Source organism: Panicum hallii, chromosome 2 (assembly GCF_002211085.1).
Source record: "Panicum hallii strain FIL2 chromosome 2, PHallii_v3.1, whole genome shotgun sequence".
In the NCBI taxonomy this organism is placed as follows: domain Eukaryota; kingdom Viridiplantae; phylum Streptophyta; class Magnoliopsida; order Poales; family Poaceae; genus Panicum; species Panicum hallii.
The window spans coordinates 49,921,203-49,944,538 of NC_038043.1; the positions used below are offsets into that span (position 1 = coordinate 49,921,203).

The 23,336-nt window shown below is 54.9% G+C and overlaps 4 protein-coding genes across 4 annotated transcripts; all 4 read left to right on the forward strand.

Annotated features, from left to right (window-relative positions):
• Positions 1-5,136: 5,136 nt before the first annotated feature.
• Positions 5,137-7,259, forward strand: LOC112881655 (xyloglucan endotransglucosylase/hydrolase protein 31-like). The gene is made up of 3 exons (XM_025946444.1): positions 5,137-5,547; positions 5,980-6,080; positions 6,202-7,259. Exons 1-3 carry the CDS (start codon positions 5,283-5,285, stop codon positions 6,775-6,777), a joined length of 942 nt encoding a protein of 313 aa, XP_025802229.1. The 5' UTR covers positions 5,137-5,282; the 3' UTR covers positions 6,778-7,259.
• Positions 7,260-7,477: 218 nt separating this feature from the next.
• LOC112881209 (translation initiation factor IF-2-like) lies at positions 7,478-12,683 on the forward strand. Its single transcript, XM_025945891.1, has 6 exons — positions 7,478-7,494; positions 8,510-9,515; positions 9,597-10,290; positions 10,383-10,568; positions 10,691-12,223; positions 12,330-12,683. The coding sequence occupies exons 1-2, from the start codon at positions 7,478-7,480 to the stop codon at positions 9,435-9,437; spliced, it is 945 nt and encodes a 314-aa protein (XP_025801676.1). The 3' UTR covers positions 9,438-9,515; positions 9,597-10,290; positions 10,383-10,568; positions 10,691-12,223; positions 12,330-12,683.
• Positions 12,684-15,099: 2,416 nt separating this feature from the next.
• LOC112881210 (putative F-box/LRR-repeat protein At5g02700) lies at positions 15,100-20,510 on the forward strand. The gene is made up of 5 exons (XM_025945892.1): positions 15,100-15,422; positions 18,558-18,636; positions 18,738-19,697; positions 19,800-19,979; positions 20,081-20,510. Exons 1-5 carry the CDS (start codon positions 15,100-15,102, stop codon positions 20,378-20,380), a joined length of 1,842 nt encoding a protein of 613 aa, XP_025801677.1. The 3' UTR covers positions 20,381-20,510.
• Positions 20,511-21,645: 1,135 nt separating this feature from the next.
• On the forward strand, positions 21,646-22,829 carry LOC112882935 (probable cysteine protease RD19D). Its single transcript, XM_025948134.1, has 2 exons — positions 21,646-22,227; positions 22,308-22,829. Exons 1-2 carry the CDS (start codon positions 21,646-21,648, stop codon positions 22,827-22,829), a joined length of 1,104 nt encoding a protein of 367 aa, XP_025803919.1.
• The last annotated feature ends 507 nt before the right edge of the window (positions 22,830-23,336 follow it).

The following is a 23,336-nucleotide window of genomic DNA, read 5'->3' on the forward strand; positions in this document are numbered from 1 at the left end:
GCGCGAGCCGTGTCGACGGGCGCGGACGACGACGCGCGGCGCGGCCGCCCGCTCACATTAATTCATTACTCCTACTGCCCAGTCACCATGTCGAGCACGCGCGCTTGGTGTGAGAAGACGATTGCGTCCGGGCCAGTTGCGTTGCAGCAAGGCCGTAACGCGACCACTTGTCGCGGGCGCGACTCCCTCTGCCCCACGGCGCATGGCATCAGCAGGGTCCGTGCCCCGTGGGGGAGGGCCGGCCGGCGTCCGCCGTAGGGCCAGCCGCACCAAACGCGCTGCTCCGTAAAGAGCTCCTGCGGGAGGTTTTAGGAGAGCCGGAACTTTTTTTATGGGCGGACAAGCGGAGCCGGTGGAACTTGAAAATGTAGCTTCATTATCGCGCGGAGCCCTCCCAAACGGCCCCGTAATCACGGAACGGCTGGCCGGCCGGCCATGAAGTCCGGGGGTTCATAACTTGCCACTTGAACTTGACAGTGCTCGGCGTGTCATATCAGGTGCCACTGGCGCAGGACGTGGACGCAGCAGTTCACGGGGTCCGATTGGGGAAAATCCAGTCGACGAGAACTACAGCAGCGTGCCGGTCTGGTTAGGTTCCTTCCCTTGGTCTGTGCATCGATCTCTGGTCAAACATGACACAGACGGCCGGCGACATCGCCGGCAAAATCAAACTTTAATCGATGAATAGCGCAAAACCGGCATCGCTGGTGCTCCACTCCTCGCCTAGTGCGAACGCTCTCCGATAGATCTCCTCGTCACACGCATGCATCCCGAGCCACCTGCTGCTACTGTGCCGGCCTCCTCTCTCCGCGTTGCTGGCGAAATCGTCAGTGCATTTGGAGGAGGCACCTATAATAGTACTAGTCCGACCTGGACGGACCTTTTTTTTTAAAAAAAAAAACAAAACAAAACTGGATGGCTGGGCTTTGCTTTACTGTCGGTGCGTGCGTGTCATAGTTAGGGGAGTAGATAATAGATTCCATCCCTTCGTGCTACCCGGGAAAAGACACTGGCTGGCACCGACACCTGTGTCTCCCAGCTCGCCGCGGCGTGCTGGGCTTCGCTACATGCACGTACGTACAGTACAGGACCAGGAGAAGTGAGCAGGCGAGGGGAGACACATATAATGCGGCACGACGCGTGCCGCACATAGCACATGGATCCACCAACCGCACAGGCTGAAAAGCACGCAGCTAGCTAGCTAGCTAGCTAGCTCGTCGTGGTGGTAGTAGTAGAACGGAACAAGCAAGCACCGCCGGGCGCATAGACGATCCGAGGAGAGAGCAAGGGGCAGAGCAGGGTGTCGGTGCCGCAGGGCCGAGCGGGAGAACGTGACCGTCCAAGCGCGCGCACGACGGCGGCGGCGCGCCTGCGTCCGCCCGCATGATCACACGGCCCGTCCGCGCGCGCGCACCGTCGGTGGACGGCCGGCGCATGTGGCCGCATCATTGCGCGGTTGAACCCGGCGCGGCGCGCGGCAGCGACAGGGAATGGGGAATGTTTTTTTCCTCACGCGACGACGCCATCGGCCGGCGCGCGCTCCTTGCGACCGATCGGTTCCATCGCGGCGAGCCCGAGGCCGGCCGGGGAGTGTAGTACAGCGCTGCCGGTCGATCGCTGGCCGGTGGGCGGTGGCTGTCGATCCGAGCTCTCGGTGGTTGTTGCTGTTGTTTCGCCGGCCGTACGTGGATGGGCGACGGCTAACGGTCTGACCAACCGGCCGGCGGCGGTTGCGATCTCCTAGGTAGGAGTACCTGCGTGAACGGCCGTTGGGTTGGATTATGTTGGGTTGCGGTAGACCTCGTCCTGAAGGAGAAAGTCTGAAAGTGCCATGATGGGAGGCGCATGTTACGGAGCCCAGAACCAACCGGACAGGGGAACATGGCCGCGCCTGCTTTGGGGGGGGGGGGGGGGGGGGGGGGAGGGATCGGACCGGCCTCTTTTCGGACGCATCGGTGGAGAGCGAGCGCCGAGCGGGCGAGCGAGGGTCAACCTCCATGCTCCATCCACCAAGGGTAGGCAGGCACCAAACCAACGACCTGCCGCGCTGCCGCTCGACGCTCGTGGTGCCGCCCTGCTCCCCAAGACGGTCTAAGAGCATGTTCAGTGGCACAGTACGCTCGGTGTTCGTACCACTACTACTACTACGGTTCTGTCTGTCGACCCCAGATTGGCACATAATCAGAACACCAGAGGTTTTCTTTTGACGAAACAGAGCACCAGAGGATTTGTAGAACCTGTGAGGCAGGCACCAGTGCGAGCCGAAGCCGATGGTGACGCCACATATACATCAGCGTATATATGCATAGATCGGATCGATCCGGGTTATATTGATCGCTCGGCGTCGAAATAAAGATCTCGCCGGGGAATTATATCCAGGGATTGTCCATGCACGACGTCCCGTCGCGATTCCACCAGATAAACGCGCGGTGGGCGCCGCCCGGCGATCGCCGCCGCCATCATTGCGGCCGGCCTTGTCATCAACTCAGCAACAAGTCAGGACTGGGCCGGCCGGCGTGCCCGCGCGCACATCAAGCGCAGCAACGACGCGAGGGGCGGGCTCGATCAACGGCGCCGGAAAGCGACGGCCGCGGCGACTGCCGGTGACACCTCACATGCGGAGCACGCGCCGCCCCGCCGGCCGGTACCTCGATTCGGGGCGGCGATCCCGACGGGCGAGCAAACCGCCGCCGCTAGACCCCGGTCGTCGTAGACCTAGGTAGCGACATGGGGCGCGCATTTCCCGCGCCCTTTGCAACTCTTCCTTCTCCATTTTTCGAATCAAAGGAACTCCCTTTAATGATTACTGCTAGTAGTTAGTGGAAAAGATCTTTACCAATAATAATCAGCGGACTATTAATATTCCAGGAGGGCTCTCGACGACGAGGCCCGGCCTCGGCCGGCCATTGGTTCGATCGAGCGGAAAGCTCTGCGCATGTGCGCCGACGGCGCCGGTGAGGCCCTGGCCGGGGTTGCTGATTGGGTTGCCGGGAATGGCGCGCTTGGCCTCATCCGCTCCATACACACCAGCTCCTGTGCATTTAAGGGTGCGTTTGGTTAGGGTGCGGTTTTTGGAAAAGATGCTGTGAGTTGTGGGCTGTGGAAAAACTGCTGTGAAAAATCTGCTGTGGGAAAAGCAGAAGATCGTTTGGTTAGAGCAACTGTGAGCTGCGGAAAATTGTGTGCTGTGGGAAACTGTGTGCTGTGTGCGACGTCGGGGCGGCCGGGTTGGCGCGGCCTTGGGCGGGCGGCGTTGGGTTGGGGCGGCCGGGGTACTCTGGATCCGCGGCGTCGGGCCGGGGGGGCAGGCGGCGCCGAGCGGGGGGCGGGTTGCGAGATGGGAACGGAAGCGGGATAGAGCGGATATGGATGGTAGGTGGGATAGAATGAACTGTTTTTTTCATAATCAATGGCAGGTGGGTAATTTTTTGCCCCAAAAACTACTGAAAGTAGGGGGTAGGTGCTTTTACATTTGTACTACGGCGAAAGCTGCTTTTGGGCAAAAGCATCTAGAGCGTTTAAAACCTTTGAATGGCTTTTGGTTTTTGCAAAAGCAAAAAGCAAATGTAAAAGTACAACCGTAAGTATCGAGCCAATGGATCGACCACACCCTTTTTGGCCGGACATGCATATATATATACATATATATACACACATGTATGCATGTACACGTGTACGCTAGTAGACGCGAGGAGAAGTACATCTCGAATCTTTTAATTTTCATGCATGGGCACGCATAGTTCGTTCGCCCGCGTTTGGGATCTCTACTACTTGTGAGCACGCACAGTGCCACAGTGGTGGTTGGCGAGACGCGTATGGCTGCTCCCAACAAGTTTAGGTTAGGTTAGGCGCCTCTCATGCAGCGGGCATGTGGGATGTCCCGTCCCCGTGCCGAATAATGTATGGTATCCTCAAGTGCGCCTACACCGGGTAGCTAGCGCCTAACGCTGATGGCAACTTGAGCCTACCCTCTGTACACTGTGGAGCTGCCCTGCTGCTGCCGTACGCTCCCAAAAGCGGCGGCTGTAGCTTGCATCGGAAGCGTCCGTCGTCGTCGATCGGCCACAGCACGATGACGCGGCAGGCAGGCGGCACGGTGTACATACGTACGTGTACGTGTACTGGCCTGAGGTGACGTGGATCTGCAAGACTGCAACTGAATCGTGCGTGCGTGAGCGGAGTGGGAATAGGGAGGAGGTGATGAGGTGGCGAGGTCGAGCGGGGTTAGCGACGCGGACATCCGTGTAAGACGAGAGGGGGAGGGGTAGTAGGGTAACATGGCGCGCATGTGTTTCGCGGCGACATTCCGCACCGGTCTCGTGCTGGCGACGCCGTTTCTGATTTCGAACGGCGATGCCGACCGACACTGTCAATCATGGCGGGGGACGCTCGGAAATTACCGGTCGCGCGCGCGCAGGAGCTCCATCTGCTGTCCGGCCGGCCGTCCGCTGTCTGCTCCGAAATTATTGGAGCGGTCGGTCGCCGCTCCGATGCAAGTTTCACTGCAAGCATGCGGAGATGTTACTGGGCCAACCGGCCAAGACCAAGATGGATAGAGCGCGTCACTGGATCATCAGGCTGGGATTCGGAAGGACCCAGGAGCACGAGCTCAAACTGCCAACAGTGCCGCCGATCTGGGACGGGAAGCTTCCGGCGCCAGATTTAGCAAAGATCACGCTGCGCATCTCCTCCCTCACCGAACAGTGTCGGTTGGTTGGGCAGTTGGTTGGAGGCTGGAGCAAGCAACCAAGCAAAGAGAGCAGCTACGCACGGTAGCCTACACTCTAGCCCGGCCAGTAGAGCAACTGTACTGTGCAAGAGGCTACGCGAGGATCAGCTTTGCCCTCTGCGGCTACGGGGCGGTCGCGGCAGCTTGGCGCTTTGCCGAGCCCTGGCCAGGCGCCGCACCGGCAGCCGGCAGGCGGGGCGAGGTCAGAGTTCTGCCGCGCCACTGCGCCAGTGCCGCACCGGCCTGTTGTTCCCCTCTCCCTCCGTCTTAACTTCCATCAACCCCCTGGTGGCCCTCCCTCATTTACTCGCTCCTACCGCACTTGCCAACTCCGCCTTGTGAGCGGGCCCCACCCCTCTCCCTCTCTCTACCTGCGATCTCTCCCATCATCCTTTCTATATAAACTCGAATGGTGGACGACACACACCCGCGGTCGCAGCAGTGTGTGTGTAGCTACCAGGGTGCGCGGCCTCTTCCCTCGCTCGCTCTCCCAGCAGCCACACTAGCTAGCTATCACTATCCAGAGCTCCGAGAGAGCTGAAGCTAGCTAGCAATGGCTGCACCTCCTCCTCTTCCTCCTCCTAGCAGCAGCAGCGTGTCCCGGCGCGCCGCCGCCGTGCCGGCATTGCTGCTGCTGGTGGCGATGGCGATGGCGGCCTTCCCCGGCGCCGGCGCGCAGCCGTCCCCGGGGTACTACCCGAGCTCGAGGTTCCGGCCCATCCCGTTCAACCGCGGGTACACCAACAAGTGGGGCCCGCAGCACCAGACGCTCTCCGGCGACCACTCCGCCCTCACCATCTGGCTCGACAAGACCTGCGGTATGTTTATTTCTATATCCACCAAAAAAATAATCCTTGCTTTTGTTTCGCCACAAGTGCGTGCTCTCTAGCTAGTGCAGCCGTACGTACTGTCAACTGTGGCCATGGACCCCTTGCATTGCATGTGGTGTGGGCCGTTGACGTGTTCAGACCTTGTGTTACTGTCTCGGTGCTGACAGAGACATCGCTGCTGCTGCTTGCTGCCAGTGTGAGTGTGATACTAGTAGCTGATAAGGGGCACATGCATTGCTTGTCCTTTTCAAGTGTCTGCACTAGCTCTCGCTGATACCTCGCGTCTTGGATCCTGCAATGATAGTAAACGATATCGAGATCTTAATCTATCTGAATAAGTACGGTGCTAATTTTTATCATTCAGAAAAGTCTCTGCACAAAAGCGAGTAATTTGAAGATAATGATGATGATGATGTGCAGGGAGTGGTTTCAAGTCGAAGCACGCGTACCGGAACGGCTACTTCTCCACCCGCATCAAGCTCCCCGCCGGCTACACCGCCGGCACCAACACCGCCTTCTACGTAAGCTCGCTCTCTGAAGTCTGAAACGGCTTTGTTTGGTTCAGCATACCTGCAGTATCTGTGTGCCCAATCATGCTGAACCTGACTGACAGAATCCAATGCGATACAAAATCCTCTGCAGCTGTCGAACAACGAGGCGCACCCTGGGTTCCACGACGAGATCGACATGGAGTTCCTGGGCACCATCCCGGGGGAGCCCTACACGCTGCAGACCAACGTGTACGTCCGGGGCAGCGGCGACGGCCGCATCGTCGGCCGGGAGATGCGCTTCCACCTCTGGTTCGACCCCACGGCGGCCTTCCACACCTACGCCATCCTCTGGAACCCCGACGCCATCACCTTCTTCGTCGACGACGTGCCCGTCCGCCGCTACGAGCGCCGCACCGAGCTCACCTTCCCGGACCGCCCCATGTGGGTGTACGGCTCCATCTGGGACGCCTCCGACTGGGCCACCGACGACGGCCGCCACCGCGCCGACTACCGCTACCAGCCCTTCGTCGCGCGCCTCGACCGCTTCGTCATCGCCGGCTGCTCCACCGCCGCCCCGGCCTCCTGCCGCCCGGTGCCGGCGTCGCCCCGGGGCGCCGGGCTCACGCCGCAGCAGTACGCCGCCATGCGGTGGGCGCAGCAGGGCCACATGGTCTACTACTACTGCAACGACTTCCGCAGGGACCACTCGCTCACGCCCGAGTGCTAGCCCGGCCGGCCGGCTGGCGGCCATGGATAGATCTTGGCCGGTTGTGCTCCTGGGATGATCGGCGATCTGGCGGTTGGCGCGTGCTCCGATCTCTTTCCTGGTGTTGCTTGTTTCCTCGCCTTGGATGTTTGTTTGGTTGTTTGTTTTTCCTAGCATTGATCTCCCGTGAACGAAAGGCTAGTGAGATCGATCGATCGGTCGACGGATGATGATGTGGCTGCCCTACCACCACCGCCGCTTAGCTGCTTGTGAGGCGGAGCCGGGCGGGGTGGTTGAGGCGTTGGTCGTTGGCGTATTTTGCCAACAAAAGGGGTGTCGTCGTCGTCTGCCGTTTGCTTGTTTTGTTGCCTTTTTCCCATTTGGTCTCACATGCGTGCCGCCCCAAAGGGGCAAGCTTGCATGATTCATGGCATCATGCATGCCCACTGTAATACGGATCTGCTATACCATATATATCATATATAAGTATTTAATATGTATAATAATGCTACTGAAGTTGCATGGTTTTCAAATTCACTGTACGGACGGCAATATGCGCTATACATATGATACATTTTTTATATGCCTGCAACTTGCAAGAGCTGTGGACTTTTCATTTTTTCTCCTCAAGCTAAACTATAGCAGGCTGTAGAGGTGGACCAGGAGAAGAAGCGGCGTGTGCGTACAAGCAAACATTGACCTCTCCACTCTCTCAGTGGCCATGCCACAGGCTGCAGGGTACCTCCGCAGGCCACTCGGAAGCCTGTAGGACCGGCTGACCGGCATGATGTTTGCATGACGTGGAAGAGTGGTGATAGAGGTAGGTGTTGTCAGATACATACGCGTAATATGTGACATGTCGGTGGAACATCGCCAAAAAGAGTTGTTGTTGCCCTGGGCCTCCTCTCCTGCTCTTCAAGAAACCACATTTACTTGGCCCACAGAGAGGCCCAATATGTTTACAAACTCATCCGTCGTTTGACTGGGCCTGGACTGGAACCCAATGGAGGGGACTGCTGCTGATGAAAGAAGTTTGACTTACGCTAAACCTAAGTAGACTTAGATTAAGCATGAAAAAGGGATCCGGAATCCGAATGCTTCAATTTCACTTTTACGGAGACCGAAGTCGAGTATCACGTCTCAACTAGCATTTCCAATCTTCACCGCATTCCACCATGCGTCAGCCACATAACAGTGAGTCTGAAAAGCCAATGTGCATAGCAAAACTGAAAACAGATCTAACTCCAAAGGTTTCCACCAAAAGACTAAGAATCTCCCCGCCAGTTTGGTAGAGCTCCAACTGATCCTGATTCTCTGTGGGAGCTGATTCTCTAAGAGAAGTGATTCTGTGGCTGAATGTGATTCTCTTTGATTCTCTACAGCTCCCAGCCTTTTAGTTCATTTCAGATAATCACTCCACAGAATCAACAGAGAATCACTTCTCTCTGAAAAACTATTTGGCAGAGCTCTTGCTGGATTCAGCAGAGAATCAGCTCTGAGAGCTCTGCTAAATTGGCCCTTAAACGAGCTGATTGACCAGACAGACCTTCTCCTTCAAAATCCAGAAATAGTTTGACTTCATCAGGTTGACTGTATACGCCACAGTCCACACCACCGCGCAGACGCCATCCCTTGCTAGCACCGAACAGATCAGCTGCAACCACCTGTGGCAACTTCGCTCTCCATTGCACCACCCCCCGGTTTTGCTCCTTCGTCTGCAGAATTGAAAGTTGGTTAACCGATGAGAAAACAGAGAAACAGACATACAGGATCAAGTATCGGCACTTTATGACAAAAAAAGGCACAACTTTGGTCTGCGTATCCCAAATAGCTCACAGAAATGCAGAAAATCCCAATCATTACCAGCATATTTGGCATTACTTGAAAACTCTGAACTGCAGATAAAAAGAAACTCCCAGACGTTACTCTTCCCCCGCATTTTGATTTTCTCCCTCCCCACGTCGCTCTCCCAGACGACTCGGGGATGCCATGCGCCGCTGCCCACCACCCCACCCCGGGCCACCGGAGGTGGCCGCTGCCGCCGCCAAGCCAAAGCCGGCTCTGCTCGCAGTCTCCCCCTTCCCTCTCTCTTCCCTCCTGCCTCCCTCCCCCCGGCCTTCAACCTTCCCTCGTCGGCGCTCCACTGCCGGCCGCCGGGCCGGATCCGGCCCCTCCTCGCTGGATCCAGAGTTCCCCGGGCCTTCGCCCTTCTCATCCGGTCGGCTAGCGTGCTGTGCCCTGGGGGCTCGGTTCGGCGGGGGCGCGTAGCCGTGCTGCCGTCGCCGGCGCTCGCTCCGATCAGGCCGCCCTTCCTGGCCGGCCCCGCTCCGGTCTCGTGGCATGCTGTGCCTTCGGGTGGCCGGGGGCCTGTGACCACTGTGCCGCCGCCGTTGCTTGCCCCGGGACGGGTTGCCAGGCGCTTGCGCCGCCTCTGGGCGGGCTCTCCTCGTGGGGGCCGGGGCCGGGGCCAGCGCTCCTTTGCCCCGGGTCACCTGGTGTCGGCGCTCCCTCGGCCCGGTTGCTGGCCGGCGGCCTCCGGCCTCCCTCTGGCCCCCACTCGCTCCACCCCTCCGCTGGCGTCTGGGCGGTTGGCTCTGCCCCCTGCTGGCCGCCTTTTCCTGGTGGCCTCCTGGGGCGGGGGGCCGGCGGGCTCTCCTATGATGTGGTGGCGTCGGTTCTAGGGAGGGATTAGGGTGGAGGCGAAAGCCTTAAGTCACTGATGACGGTGACGTCCTTGGGTGCTGCTCACCTTCTTGAAGGTGTCATCCCCCCCCCCCCCCCCCCCTCTCCAGTGAGCTTTCCGGATGAAAACCTTAACCACGTTGGTCGGACGATGATAGCGCCTGCGGCGTTGCTCCCTCCCTTGAGGCGTCATCTTATACGACGACCTGCTGCTCCAGATCCTCGCGCGCCTCGGCTGCGCCGCTGCCACCGCCCGGACGGGCCTGCTGTCGCGCCGGTGGCGCGGCCTCTGGACCCGCCCCCCCAAGCTCGTCCTCCGCGGGTTAACGCTCAGATCGCTCCACGCCGCGCTCGCGCGGCTCGTTGCTGCGTTCGAGTTCGACCCCCGACCTCGGCTGCAGCTCCTCGACGTCCGCGCCCGCTGGTACTGCAGCTTCAAGCGCGCCCAGTTCGCCTCGCTGTTCGACGCCGCCGCGAGGCTGCAGCCGGAGAACCTCGCCGTCGAAGCTAGAGCGCCCTTCCCCGTCACGGTGATGCTGCCCCGCCTCGATGGCACCAGGTCGCTCACGCTGGACGTGCATGGCGATGGCTTCAATCTAATCAGCCACCAGGAGCTCGAGGAAGCTGAGATTTCGGGCCATAGAGGGTGTCCTGGATGATTTCTCCCTGTGCTACATGGCACCAGAGGTGGAGGATCTCTCATGGCAATGCGCTAGCTACGCGTCACATGTTCGCTTTGGTGATATTTGGTCCCCAGGGGTCGTGACCATGAAGACATCGGAGCCCCAAGGGCAGCTGCAGCAGAGCCCTCGCTCCAATACCCTGTCGCTCAGCATATGTGAACGGCAAGTGGTGAGTCAAGTCTCCTCTCCTGCTTAATTTCTCTGCTGTGCTGACTAAGTTGGCATCATGCTGGTACCTCAAGCTGCCAAATTGCTGTGCAGTTTGTTCAGGAAGGTGCAGCCCGGAGCTTTGAGCATTACATATCTTCCCTCTTTCCCATTGCCAACATTTCTGCTCTAGAGCTGTGCATCAACTCCTGCGGACATGTCTAAGGGGCAATGGTCCTGCACCTGCTGGAGGTTCATTCCTTGATAAAGAGGCTTAAGCTTGACATTCATAAGTCTCAGGTAATCAGTCCGTCTTTCTGCCTGATTTACATTTTGAGCTTTCGTCAGTCATGCTGGAGATCGGGCCTTTAGTATGAAATATCAATGACTAATCACGCATTTACACTTCAATTTTCGTTTAGGTGAGAAGAGAATGCAGTGCCAACTGCCCCTGTATTCACTTGAATAACTGGAGAAGTCAGACTGTCTCCTTGACTCATCTGAATGAAATGGAAATTGAAGGCGTTAGAGGTGAGGATCATGAAATTGAATATTGAAGGTGATACTAAGAAGTGCAGCGATGCTTGAAAGAGTGACCATCACGTTCAAGACGGAGTCTAAACAGCACATTCGCCGCTTTTCCAGTAAAACACAAAGAATCTTAAAAGCACATCCCTCTGTGAAGTGCGGAATTTATCGCTATTCTGGTGAGCAGGTGTTGTCTGCATGACTAGCTTGCTCGTAGATGTGACAGGGTATGGTATGCTTTTTATCCCAACCTTGTTGAAATTAGAAGCCATGCTTTATTAATCACTATTCTGCCATTCCCTTATAGTTTTGCTTTTATATGTTGAAGCGAGGTATGGTATACTGGTTAGCGTGGCAACTTTTGGATGCACCGGTGTTGTTTTCCTAGGTTTCCTTGTAACCAGCTATTCCGTCACTTAGGCATGTAGTGAAGTGGAAGACATTCTCTGAATGCTACGGTCATGTAGTGCCCATTATGTTTGGCTAACTTAATGTGCTAATGAGGGACTAATAGGCGAGAGTTGACCAGTTATTTATGCTACTACTGATTCTGCAGTCTGTTGAAATGTTGGTAGGAAGTCTGTCTACTGCTGCAGTTGTCGATCAAAAATCAGGATGGGGTCTGGTATTGTGTACTTGGCTACTTGCAACTGCAATTGAGAGATATTTTGTGTAGCACTGCCACATTGTTCTGACACTGTTTTTTGCCTATTTCTCTGTTAGGGTTTGTGTGCTATTTCATAATTTCAACATAGTTTTTAATTGTTTTGTTGAACATGTACTTCTCCTGCTTTTATTTTCTCAGCTCTTTTAAGGATCAGTTTCAGTCCTTGGTCCTATTTCAGTTTTGTGATGCAAGAACTGTGATATTTTTCTTAAAGCATGGTTTTCGCTTTGCTCGTACTACTGCACTTTCCAAGTGTGCTGCTGAATTTCGTCCAATGACCATGTTTTCTAAATGATACTTCGTCGTTGTGACTTGCGATACTTAATCGAAACGATACATTTCATATCTCATGTTGAATTTACCAGGTTCTACTGCAGTTAATTTTGATGGATCTTAAACCACCTGGAGTGAGTAGCAATTTCAGTATAGTTTTCAATTATTTTGTTGAATTAGTACTTGTGCTACTTTTAATTTTCTCAGCTCTTTTAAGGACCATTTTCAGTCCTTGATCCTATTTCAGTTCTGTGATGCCAGAAATGTGATATTTTTCATAAAGTATGTTTTGAACTGCGCTCAGAATACTGCACTTTCCAAATCTGCTACTGAACTTAGTCTCGTGACCATGTTTTCTAGATGATACTTATTTGTTGTGAGTTGCTTTACTTGATCGAAAAGATACATTTCAATTATCTCATGTAGTTTGTTTTGAATTTACCAGGTTCCACTGCAGTTAGTTTTTATGGAGCCTAAACAGCCTGAAGTGAGTAGCAATTTCCTCTTCTTTGTCGTAGGGTTTGCTTCTTTCTCGTGTCCAGCTTCCGCCCTGATTGCAGTATTTAACAATGCACGTGATATGATGTGTCCAGGCTATTAAAGTGGTTGGAGTTTAGCCAGCATCCAGCATCCATTTCCTAAATTCCAAGTGTCTCAAGTGGCATCCCAGTTCCTAGAAGAGGTTTTATATCAAGGGGGGCAGAGATGCTGCTGTTACCGTGCATTTGGGATGAACTTATCTAATGAAAAAGATTAATTTAATCTCCTTGGCAATGTACTATCCCTGGAGCATTATTTTAGGGGAACCATGTAGCGTAATATCTTTGGCAATATACTAGCCTGCTGGATCATGCTCTTATTAGTAGATATTGTGGACTTATCTGACAGATATTTATATCTGCATTTTAGTGCTATGGGCTGAGAACTCTAGGTATATCCATGCTTGATCCTCCCGACTGGTTGGCTGTGATGATTTTTTCCATGCTTTGGTCAGAGGCGATGCTCTTTGTATCTTAGTCTCGACCTCTACTGTGTTCCTCAGCTTCTTGCATCAGTCATGCTTTATGTGAGGCCGTCCATAGAACGATCCAAGTTCAAACTTGGCTGGGACTGGAAAAAGCTAGCTACAATCCTTTTCTCCCTTCTATCTTCTGCTATGCCACCGATGCTTCTCATGGCTACACCTAGTAGCCATACAAGAGTAGCAAGCTAACGGGCTAACAGCGACTGTCTAGCACAAGGGAATCAGGAAAACTCTATAAACTAAGTAAGCTAAGGAAGAAGTTTACAAGACCATTTTTGTTGGGTTGATACCCAGGTTGCAGACCTACGCATGGTAAAGAAACTGGCCTCATGTCCAGACGATCAATTGCATGCGTACCCATATCCTTGTTCCGTACACATGCAGCCGTCAGATATAACAAAGTAAAAATGTGATAGCGACTTCCGGTCCAAGCAACTCTTCTTTGGTAATTCCCCTTTCTCTGAAGATGCACCAGACTGACCAACATCCCACCATGAATCAATGGAATCTAAGAAACGACTTGTTTTCTGCTGACAATATAATGCATTGATCTGAAGGCTAAAACCTGTATGTTGATCTGAATGCATAGAGGGACAACACTAGTAGAAGTCTAGAATCTACAAATGAGAGGTAGCTTGAAGAGATTTGCAAATAAACAGAATGATCTCCAGATATTACAGTATAGCTCACCTCTGCCTGAATTTTGCAACATCGAGATAGGTGTGAAAAACAATCCTGCCACATTTGGGGGGAAACAATTCCAGGACTGCATGTACAAGTATTTAACCAGTATTCTAGCATAAAAAGCTACATCACTGGAGAAGGTCAAGGACACTGTTCATCTGAATCTGATCCGGACTGCTGCGAGGCCTATGGCCTGCTGCTAGAACATTATTCACTGGAGAAGGTGTATTCTGATGGTGCAGATGTTCTCTATTTTCTAGGGTCCGAGTGCCGCGACTGCTAGTACGAGAGAGCAGAAACGCTGCTGCTCCGGGGGGATTCGCCACCGCCCGCCACGCTGGCGCCGGCGCGTCCAACGCGTGGACCGCATCAGCGCCCTACCCGAGACGACCTGCTCCTCGAGGTCCATGTACGTCCGCCTCCGCAGCGCCAGCGCCGTCGCCCGGACCAGCCTGCTCGGGCGCCGCGGGCGCGGCCTCTTGACCCGTCCCCCGAGCTCGCCTTCCACGCCGACCCGCTCGACGCCGCACTCGCCCGGGCCGAGCTGCTCCGCCCGCGCACCTCGCCGACGTCCCTCCTCAGAGTTCACAAATCCTGCCCCCACACGCTGACGGCCGATCGACGCCGCCCGCGCTCCTCGTGGCTCCGGACCGCTGCGAGGTTAGCGCCACAGGAGCTCCTCGTCGGCGTGAGCCTCAGAGGAAACTGCTGGGGCGACGCGGACATTGCGATTTGCGAGCTCCCCTGCCTCGATCAAGTGGTCCACCACCGCCGTGCTCCACCGGCTTATAATAAAGAGCTGGTGAAGGAACAGAAATAAACCACGGTGTTCTGGTCATTTTTACTGCTATACTGTGATCTTTTTCGAAATGTTTACATATGCACCCCCTCAAAATTTTTATAAAACCCCCTACACCGGATCGCGATTACTAATCGCGATCCTATTTAGGGGTGTATATGTAAACTAATGGATCGCAATTTTACAAATAGCCCCCTACTTGCGAATTAGACTTTCCCCTGCGCCCCGGTGGCCGGTAATGTCGACGGAGGGGAAAAGCTTGCAACCGGCGGAGCGAGACGGAGCTCCGAGGATGCGGATTCCAGCCCCCAACGCCGAACGGAGTGAGATGATGTGGCCGCCGCCTCCGCGAACTCGAGGAAGAGGAGGAGGAAGAAGGGGAGCGCGGCTGCGTTGCGGTGGACCGTGGACGGAGGGCCGCGACCCGCGAGAAGTGCTCCGCGTCGACGAGCACGCCGGAGTGCGGTTACCAGTACAAATCGTCTCGGAGCAGAACAGGTCGGGCTGCCGGAGCACACCGCCATCCATTGCCTCTGACGCCGCAGACGGCGGCTGCCGAGATGCGGATGGCGGCGCGCCACCGCCCCTGCACCCTCGCGCTGGAGATCGTGGGGTCGTCGTGGCGCCGTCGAGGAGGCTGGATGGAGACACCAGTGCGAAACTTCAGAACCGTTGTGATGCCTGAAGGCTGAAGCATCAGGCCTTCAGCTCAAACAGGGCTTGCATCGGTTGTTTATATATGTTCCAAATCCAATTTTCCAACCAGAAGAACGCAGACAGGACACGACTGCAATCCGCCAATGCAGAAGCGCACTGACGACGAACTGAAGCGGCAGACTAACAGATTCGGTGTCAGATGGCGCCTGTACCATCTGCAATTGGAGACGGAAAAGCCACTGCTCTGGTCACACTGGGTGACGGAGCCAAAGCCTCATTCTGGCAGTCTGCTTGGCTTGACGGCCTCGCCCCCATGGACATTTTCCCGGATCTCTTCAAACTTGCTTGGAGAAAGAACCGATCAGTGAAGGAGGAGTTGGAAAATCAGAGCTGGACTCGCGGCCTATGGAGAATGCAAAGCGTAAATGAGATGGCGAGCTTCGTGAGGTTGTGGGATTTGGTGCAGACCGTGGTGCTGTCAGCTGAACCGGACTTCATCCGATGGAAGTGGACGGGCACATGGTGACTACACAGCAAAGTCGGCCTACAACATTCAGTTCGTAGGGTCTCACAGTCATTTTGTTGGATCACACATCTGGCAGGCTGAAGCGGAAGGGAAGCACGAATTCTTCGCGTGGTTGCTGGTCCAATCCAAGCTCCTCACCGCTGATAATCTCAGCAAGCGGCAATGGCCGTGCGACCCCATTTGCTCCTTTTGCAGTCAAGAGCAGGAAACAACCGAGCATCTGATCTTGCATTGTTGCTTCGCGAAGGAGGTGTGGCACAAGGTGTAGCTCGGGACGCAGGGACTCATCAAGGTGCCGGAGTCGAGTTCTTCCGTTGACGTCTGGTGGCAACAAAAGTTGGCAGGATTACAAAAGAAAATGAGAAGGACAAAAGCGGCGATCATGATGTACGCTGCTTGGAACATCTGGAAGGAGAGAAACAGGCGTATTTTTGAGCATACTCGCGCAGATGCGGTCCAAATTCTGCAAGAAATCAAGGCGGAGATCTCGGTTCGGAAGCTCGCTTGTGGCGGGCCTGAGTTTTCGGTTGTTTCATGATGTTAGCGTCTCTTTTTCTTGTAAGAGGGTCGTTGAGCCCCGAGTTGTTTTCTTTTTATGTAATATCACCCTTGTCCTGAACTCGCTTGCTGCTTCTTTTTATATGACATAGTAGTGCTCCTGCTTTAACTTTCAAAAAAAAAAAGCCACTGCTCGCCAGCAGCAGGGAGAACTCATGCTCGCAGCTGCGTCGCCATCCTCGCATCCACACCCTGCCATTGCAACTGGGGGTGAACGATGCTGTTTGTATCCTTCCCTGCCTGTCCTTGATACATCGGTTTCTTATTTGGATAATATCCCTCTAACCTTTTCTGCAGTATGAACCTATGGAACATGAACTCGAGCAGGAGATGTCCCTAATCACCCCTGTCACCGACTTTCAAATTTTGGAGCTAAGCATCTTGGCATTTTTGGGCACGTATGCATGGAGCAGTGGTCTTGAGCTTTGTACCTTTATGCAAAAAATAGCAGCGCTCATGGGCTGTAACCATGGATGCCTGATGTGTACCCTAGCTATATGGGCTTATCTAAGGAGCACCACTTGGGTGTTTTAGGCACATATTCCACTCAACATTTTTGTTAGTTGGATCAAAAAATAAATACATAATGTCTACTCCATCCAAATATAACTTTAGGCATCTTCTACTTTTTCATTCCCTTCCTTCCTCCTAACGAGAAACGCCACCGCCAAAGAAACATTGCTGCTATGCGAACCTACTTTTTTTTATACTTTTATCTTGCATTTTCAATTTTCATTCTTAGCCCAAGTCCACTCAGTTTCACCTAGGACCGATCTAGCCTTTTTTTTCTACCTACTCATTGGAAACCAATTGTCCTTATTCACACAATCATATATTTTGGCCCATCTAGGCAGCAATTGGGTGTTAGGCCCATATCACACTCAAAACTTTTATTAGTTGGATCCAAAAGTAGCTGCATCATATCTACTACATCCATATATAACCCTAGCCCATCATACCTAATACATTCATATATAACCCTAGCCATCTTCTGCTTCGAATTCCCTTTCTCTTAAACAGATCCGCCGCCGCCAAATTAAAAAAAGACCACCGCCGGCAAAGAATCGCTACTCATTCCAGCACCCGGCTAGACATCTTCGGTGAGGTAGGCCCCCTTCCTCATCTCCGGTATTCTTTCGTAACACTGTGGCCCATACGTATCCTTTTTGCTCATTTTTAGTGGCGCAAGACAATCAGATCTGGATCCATGTGACCCACCTTCATAGGAATCATCGATGGGCCGGTCTACCACCGGGAACTTTTCTTCGTTTTGAATGTTGGACGATCCCGACCCCCAAGCTGCCCAAAAGGTCATCAAATTTGGAGAAGAAGGGGAACTGGGTATGATTTTGAGTCTCCCTTGCGTCCGATTTTCCTCTTTCAATCTCGTCTCCTTTCTCTGTTTCCGGTGAGCTTTTATGATTGTTAGTTTCGAAGGCGGTCTTATGAGTGTGTGGTAGATCTAGAGGGAGCTCTAGGATTGCAAGGTAGCAAGTGGTGGTAGTGGGAGAGATGGAGGAAAGGTTGGACGGTTGGGGCACTATCCGCGAGGGTGGCGGTGGATCCTTGGTCTGGCGGTGGTGGCAATCATCAAGGTGGATTTTCACAGGAGTGGTTGCGGGGCGCGGATCCAGCGTCAAGGATAATGCCGGAGCCGGACAGCGTGGCGATGACGATGATAGTTGGGGGGGGGGGAGTACTCACAGAGGAGAGCGCGGACGTCATGACTTGGAGGAAGCAAAGGGAGGGAGAGAAGATTAGGGCCGTCTATTTTTATCAAAAGGTCCAAATTTTGAATGCGCAGAAGAGTAAAATACCAAGTGTGAGGTACACTGTCTTTTTCTTGAAAAATTGAGGTCCAAATCTTGAATGTGCGGAAGAGTAAAATACCAATATGTATGGTATACTGTTTTTTCTTGGAGAAATTGATTATGTGATACCGAAAGGACACAGCTTGATATATTTTAATACCATTGAAAGATCGCGCCTTTTAAAATTTACCATTTCACGCTCACGCCCGTTGACGTCTCCTCCGTTGCATCCTTTGCCGTCTCTGCCTTCCCCTCCGATGCAGCACGCGACTCCCTCACTGTTCACTGCTGGCCGTGGACAAACACCCGCTGCCTCTTGCTGTGGATCCGACGGCGTTGGCTTCCTCTGCAGCTCAAAGCTTTGCTGCTGGTTTGACGACATTGTTCATTGTTGTTGCATGTGTGATGAAGATCGGTACTTGACCGGTTAGCACGATGATAAATTTGTGTCAGCAGAACGAGATGAACAGTTCCGGCATCTTTTGCAACCGGACTTTGGTTCATGGCTAGTGGCAGCTGTGTCGTGGAGCTTTATGCCGAGCAGCCGAGCTTCACAGGAGCACCGGCTGGCAGCGCCCCAGCCCAGCCATCGTTCGTGCGGCGTGCCACAACCTGTTTCGGCAATCGAAATTTTATTTGAATGCTTAACTTAGAAATTATGATTTTCGACATTGCAACGCGCATGTGTCGTGAATTTTGTTTTCGAGTCCTGCTCGCATCTGCTCCTACCCTTCATTTACTAGCTTCTACTGTACTCTACAGGTCGCCGCCGCCGCCGCCGCCACCGATCACCCTCCGGCCGGACTCCGTCGCTTCCATGCCTTGCTCTTCCGGCCCCGAGGTGAGTTGCCAAGATCGTGGCGCTCTGGATCGGGTACCTTCGTTCGTCGAAGCAAAGCAAATTAAATGGGCCTCTGATCCTGGAAATTGCGGCGGATGCAGCTAGGTCGGGACGCGGAGATGGACCGCCGCCGGGGCCGCGGCTCGCCGCCGCGCGGACCTTGCGCTGTCACACGTTCCCAGAGCCTCGTGGACCGCATCAGCGCCCTCCCGGACGACGTGCTGCACCGGATCCTCGCCGGCGTCGGCTGCGTCCGCTCCGCCGCGCGCACCAGCATCCTCTCCCGCCGGTGGCGCGGGCTCTGGACCGGCCTCGAGACGGTCACCATCCGCGACCTCGCGCCCGACGCGATCCACGCCGCGCTCGCCCGGCTCGCCCGCCCCGCGGTGGCGGCCCTCGACATCCACGTCTCCGTGCCGCGGCAGGGGCTTCAAGCGGCTGACGTGGACTCCTTGCTCGCCGCCGCCGCGGGCCTGTCGCCGGTCAAGCTCGCCGTCGCCATCCCGGCGTGCTCATTCGACGTCGACGGGGACGACGACGTCTCCCTGTCCCTGGCCCGCCTCGACGCGACCGAATCGCTCGGTCTCGAAGTACATGGGGTTTTCTTCGTCTCGCCGCCGGGGCTGGAGTTCCCGAAGCTGGAGACGCTGTCCCTCTCGGCCTGCGGCATGGACCTCGCCGCCATGATCCCGCGCTGCCCCAAGCTGCGCGTTCTCAGGGTGACCAAGCAGCCATCCTCCGTCACCAAGATCGAGGTCCACTCGGCGTCGCTGGAAGAGTTCGTCGTGAGCACGCTGGCGCAGTCCGCCATCGACATCGCGGCCCCCGCGCTGAAGAAACTGACGCTGGCCTGCAACATGGGCACGGACGGCAGCTTGTCGGTCGTGACACCAATGGTGGAGGAGATCTCCATCAAGTGCTGGTATTTCTCCATGTACGTTGATCTCTTCAGCGAGTTGTGGCGCGTCGTCTTCCTGGGCATACGGACGGTGGAGGGCGGCGGCGACGCACCAGCTCTCGTGCTCCCTCGCGCCCACGTCATGTCGCTGCAAATCATTATGGTACGGTACCTCTCGGTCTCCTCGTGCTCAGAAATTCCCTGGCTCTCTGGTCTGAATAAATCAGTTTCTGAATGCTACACATGCTGCCCAATTGTTTTGCAGAGCACTCGTTTTTCGGAGAGGAGATTTGCTGAAGAAATGGAGAAGATTCCTGTTCCCGTCGTCTCTGTTCTAGAGCTCAAGATCGGATCACGGGGCCATGTCTTTGGACCATTGGTGCTGTACCTGCTTCAGATTTATCCTGCTGTGCAAAAGCTCGACATCATTCTACTGGAATCCCGGGTATTTTTTTTTCTCTGACAAGTTTTTCTTCTACTACTGTTTAGTGCTTGCGTATTTCACTGCAAATAATCCATTATATGCTACATTTTTTTTCTCTCTAGCCCAAAGTGGAAGACTCTTGCTTTAGTTGCTTCAGAAGGAGGTGCCTCTGCGAGAGGTCTAACAGGGACTGGAGAGATGAAACTGTCTCCCTGATCAGCCTCACGGAGGTGGAAATCAAGGGGCTCAGAGGAGGATACCATGAGGTCGATTTCCTCCGGCTGATCTTCAGAGGCGCGCCGCTGCTTCAGAGAGTGGCCGTGAAGCTGTGCGCTGCAATCATTCCAGGTGACGACTGGTACAACACAGTCCTCGACACCTTCGAGGAGTACCCTGGCGTGAACTGCACTGTCTATCTGTAGGGCGGCAGGTTCTGGATGCATGATTAGCATGATCCTACTAGCTGCAGCAAGAATTGGTACCAAACCATCGTTAGCCTTTTATTCTGTGGACTCGTCGAAAACCTGAAACTTGGAGTTTTGTCGTCGTTAACCTGGTTCCGACATTATGCTGAAAACTTAAACAGTTCTGTCGGTGTTTTTCCATGACATTTGGGGTTTTCTGGGGGGTTCGAATGTGCCATTTTTGCCGGATGTTCTAGGGTTGGTTTTTGCTCTCTGTCGCTGGAGACTGTTCAGCGCGATCCTTATTATGTGTGAGCAGCGTGTTTGCTTTTTTTTTTCCCCTGCTAGTCTTTTGTATCTGGGTGCTGCCTGCTGCTAGTCTTTTATGTGGCGTGATCCTCATAGGTAGAAGCGTCGCGTGGAACAATGGCTTGATCCTGTGCAACATGTTTTGTTTGCCATGTCGCGTATTTCCAACATATATGATGACAATGTAGAGAGAAAAAAAGGTTCATCAGGTGTGAATTATGGAGAAATTAAGATGATCGTGTTGACCACTGAAGCTGGCAAGAAGTGATGTGTTGGTATTCTTGAGAAAAAAAGTGATACGTTGACTGTTATCAGCGTATCAGGGGATAGGGGATACCAATGTGGTACCGTAGACTAGCCAAGGTCTCATTTTGAAAAGAGGAGCTTTTTGCAGCGTACCGAGCCTGGCAGAAGGACCAAATCTTTGGAAACATTCAGACTTGGCAGGATTTCCTTTGATACCGCTTGACGGTGTAATCAAACACTCGAACATTTTTTTTTTCGGAAACAAGAGAGCTTCATTGATTACTTCTGAAGAGGATTACAATCAAACACTCAAACCTTGTGGTAGTAAGTAGCATAGATGAAAACATTTCCTAAAGTTTTAGCCGGTTACAAATTTTAAATGCCAAATTTTGGTTTGTAGAAAAAGATTACAGTATTCTCACTGATATCCACACTTGACGATCAGTTCCAGTAAGCAAACTTGCTGCGCATCATGCAAGAAGATTAGTACTAGTATGAACTTAGCAGTAGACCTCGTACTCCTACATGGCTTCCTCACGGTCGCTAAAAGAGACCAGACAAAGGACAACGCACGCGCACGTGTCGCGCGCCGCCGTTCAACGAGGAGACAGGCGTCCACCTCTCCCCTCCCGCCTGCATGGCCGCCACTTCGCCGCCGTCCTCGTCCTCCCTCTTCTTATTGACGACGCGTGCCTCAGAAAGACACCGCCAAAGCATCTCGCGCCACCATGGCTGCCCAGCTTGTCGCCGCCCTCGTCCTGCTCCTGCCGCTCGCCGGCGCGTCCGACTACGATGGCTTCATCCGGCAGGTGACCGACGGAGGCTCCCGAGCCTGGCCGGGGCTGCTCACGGAGGCGCAGTTCGCGGCGTTCGTGAGGCGGCACGGGCGGCGGTACTCCGGGCCCGAGGAGTACGCGCGGCGGCTGCGCGTGTTCGCGGCCAACCTGGCCCGCGCCGCGGCGCACCAGGCGCTGGACCCCTCGGCGCGGCACGGGGTCACGCCCTTCTCCGACCTCACGCGGGAGGAGTTCGAGGCGCGCTTCACGGGAGTCCGCGCCGGCGGAGACGTCCAGCGGCTTGTGCGGGGGAGCATGCCCGCCGCCGCGCCGGCGCCGGAGGAGGAGGTGGCGCGCCTGCCGGCCAGCTTCGACTGGCGCGAGAAGGGCGCCGTCACCGGCGTCAAGACGCAGGGCGCGTGCGGGTCGTGCTGGGCGTTCAGCACGACGGGCGCCGTGGAGGGCGCCAACTTCCTCGCCACCGGGAAGCTCCTCAACCTAAGCGAGCAGCAGCTCGTCGACTGCGACCACACGGCGCGTGCTCCCTCCCTCCCTCCCTCCCTCCCTCTTTCTCTCTCTCATATTGAAGGAGCTGTGTGTGTGTGTGTGTCCAGTGCAGCGCGGTGGCGCGGAACGAGTGCAACAACGGCTGCGCCGGCGGGCTGATGACGAACGCGTACGCGTACCTGATGGAGTCCGGCGGGCTGATGGAGCAGCGCGAGTACCCGTACACGGGCGCGCCGGGGCCCTGCCGCTTCGACCCGGCCCGCGCTGCCGTCCGCGTCGCCAACTTCACCGCCGTCCCCGCCGGCGACGAGCGCCAGACCCGCGCGGCGCTCGTCCGCCGCGGCCCGCTGGCGGTGGGGCTGAACGCGGCGTTCATGCAGACGTACGTAGGCGGGGTGTCGTGCCCGCTCGTCTGCCCGCGGGCGTGGGTCAACCACGGCGTGCTTCTCGTCGGCTACGGCGCGCGCGGCTTCGCGGCGCTGCGCCTGGGCTACCGCCCCTACTGGATCATCAAGAACTCGTGGGGGGAGCAGTGGGGGGAGCGAGGGTACTACCGCCTCTGCCGCGGCAGCAACGTCTGCGGCGTCGACAGCATGGTCTCCGCCGTCGCCGTCGCGCCGCCGCCGTGAGCTATTATCGATCCACCGCGGCCGGCCCCGCCGACGGCGTGTGCGAGGAAAATGGGGGAATCATGACGTGACAAAATGTCGTGAGTACGTGGCAGTGTGTGTGTGTGTGTGTGTGTGTGTGATACAGTATATACAGATGAAATAACTGGATGCCGATACGTGTAGGCATGTGCCTTGCGATGATCTTAATGAACCGTAGCTATATGTATATCAGGAACGCTAGCTTCTACTGTTTATTGTACTGATGATGAATGTGTTCATTTGCTCCGATCCAAAATTCTTGCATTGCGCAAATGATAGAAATGTGGTCAAATTGTGTTGTGCCAAGAGGGTACTGTAACCGCCCTAAAAAAACTGGGAGCCGAAAACAAACTGATTAATGAAAGATCACTGATCCGTTTCAAAAAAAAGGAAAAAAAAAAGGAAAGATCACTGAACACTTTACACAGTAGCACAAGCAGCGTAGCGGTCGTTCTCCAGCTCGCCTCGGCCGAGTCGTCGGTGCGG

What these genes read in the sequence shown, in the direction of transcription:
- LOC112881655 (XM_025946444.1), top strand. Translation starts at nt 5,283, where the DNA reads ATGGCTGCACCTCCTCCTCTTCCTCCTCCTAGCAGCAGCAGCGTGTCC. An exon ending in CTGGCTCGACAAGACCTGCG is followed by an intron (nt 5,548 to 5,979) that starts GTATGTTTATTT and finishes GATGATGTGCAG; the next exon opens with GGAGTGGTTTCAAGTCGAAG. An exon ending in GCACCAACACCGCCTTCTAC is followed by an intron (nt 6,081 to 6,201) that starts GTAAGCTCGCTC and finishes AATCCTCTGCAG; the next exon opens with CTGTCGAACAACGAGGCGCA.
- LOC112881210 (XM_025945892.1), top strand. Translation starts at nt 15,100, where the DNA reads ATGGCGCCTGTACCATCTGCAATTGGAGACGGAAAAGCCACTGCTCTG. An exon ending in TGGAAGTGGACGGGCACATG is followed by an intron (nt 15,423 to 18,557) that starts GTGACTACACAG and finishes TGTACTCTACAG; the next exon opens with GTCGCCGCCGCCGCCGCCGC. An exon ending in TGTCGCTGCAAATCATTATG is followed by an intron (nt 19,698 to 19,799) that starts GTACGGTACCTC and finishes ATTGTTTTGCAG; the next exon opens with AGCACTCGTTTTTCGGAGAG.
- LOC112882935 (XM_025948134.1), top strand. Translation starts at nt 21,646, where the DNA reads ATGGCTGCCCAGCTTGTCGCCGCCCTCGTCCTGCTCCTGCCGCTCGCC. An exon ending in TCGTCGACTGCGACCACACG is followed by an intron (nt 22,228 to 22,307) that starts GCGCGTGCTCCC and finishes GTGTGTGTCCAG; the next exon opens with TGCAGCGCGGTGGCGCGGAA.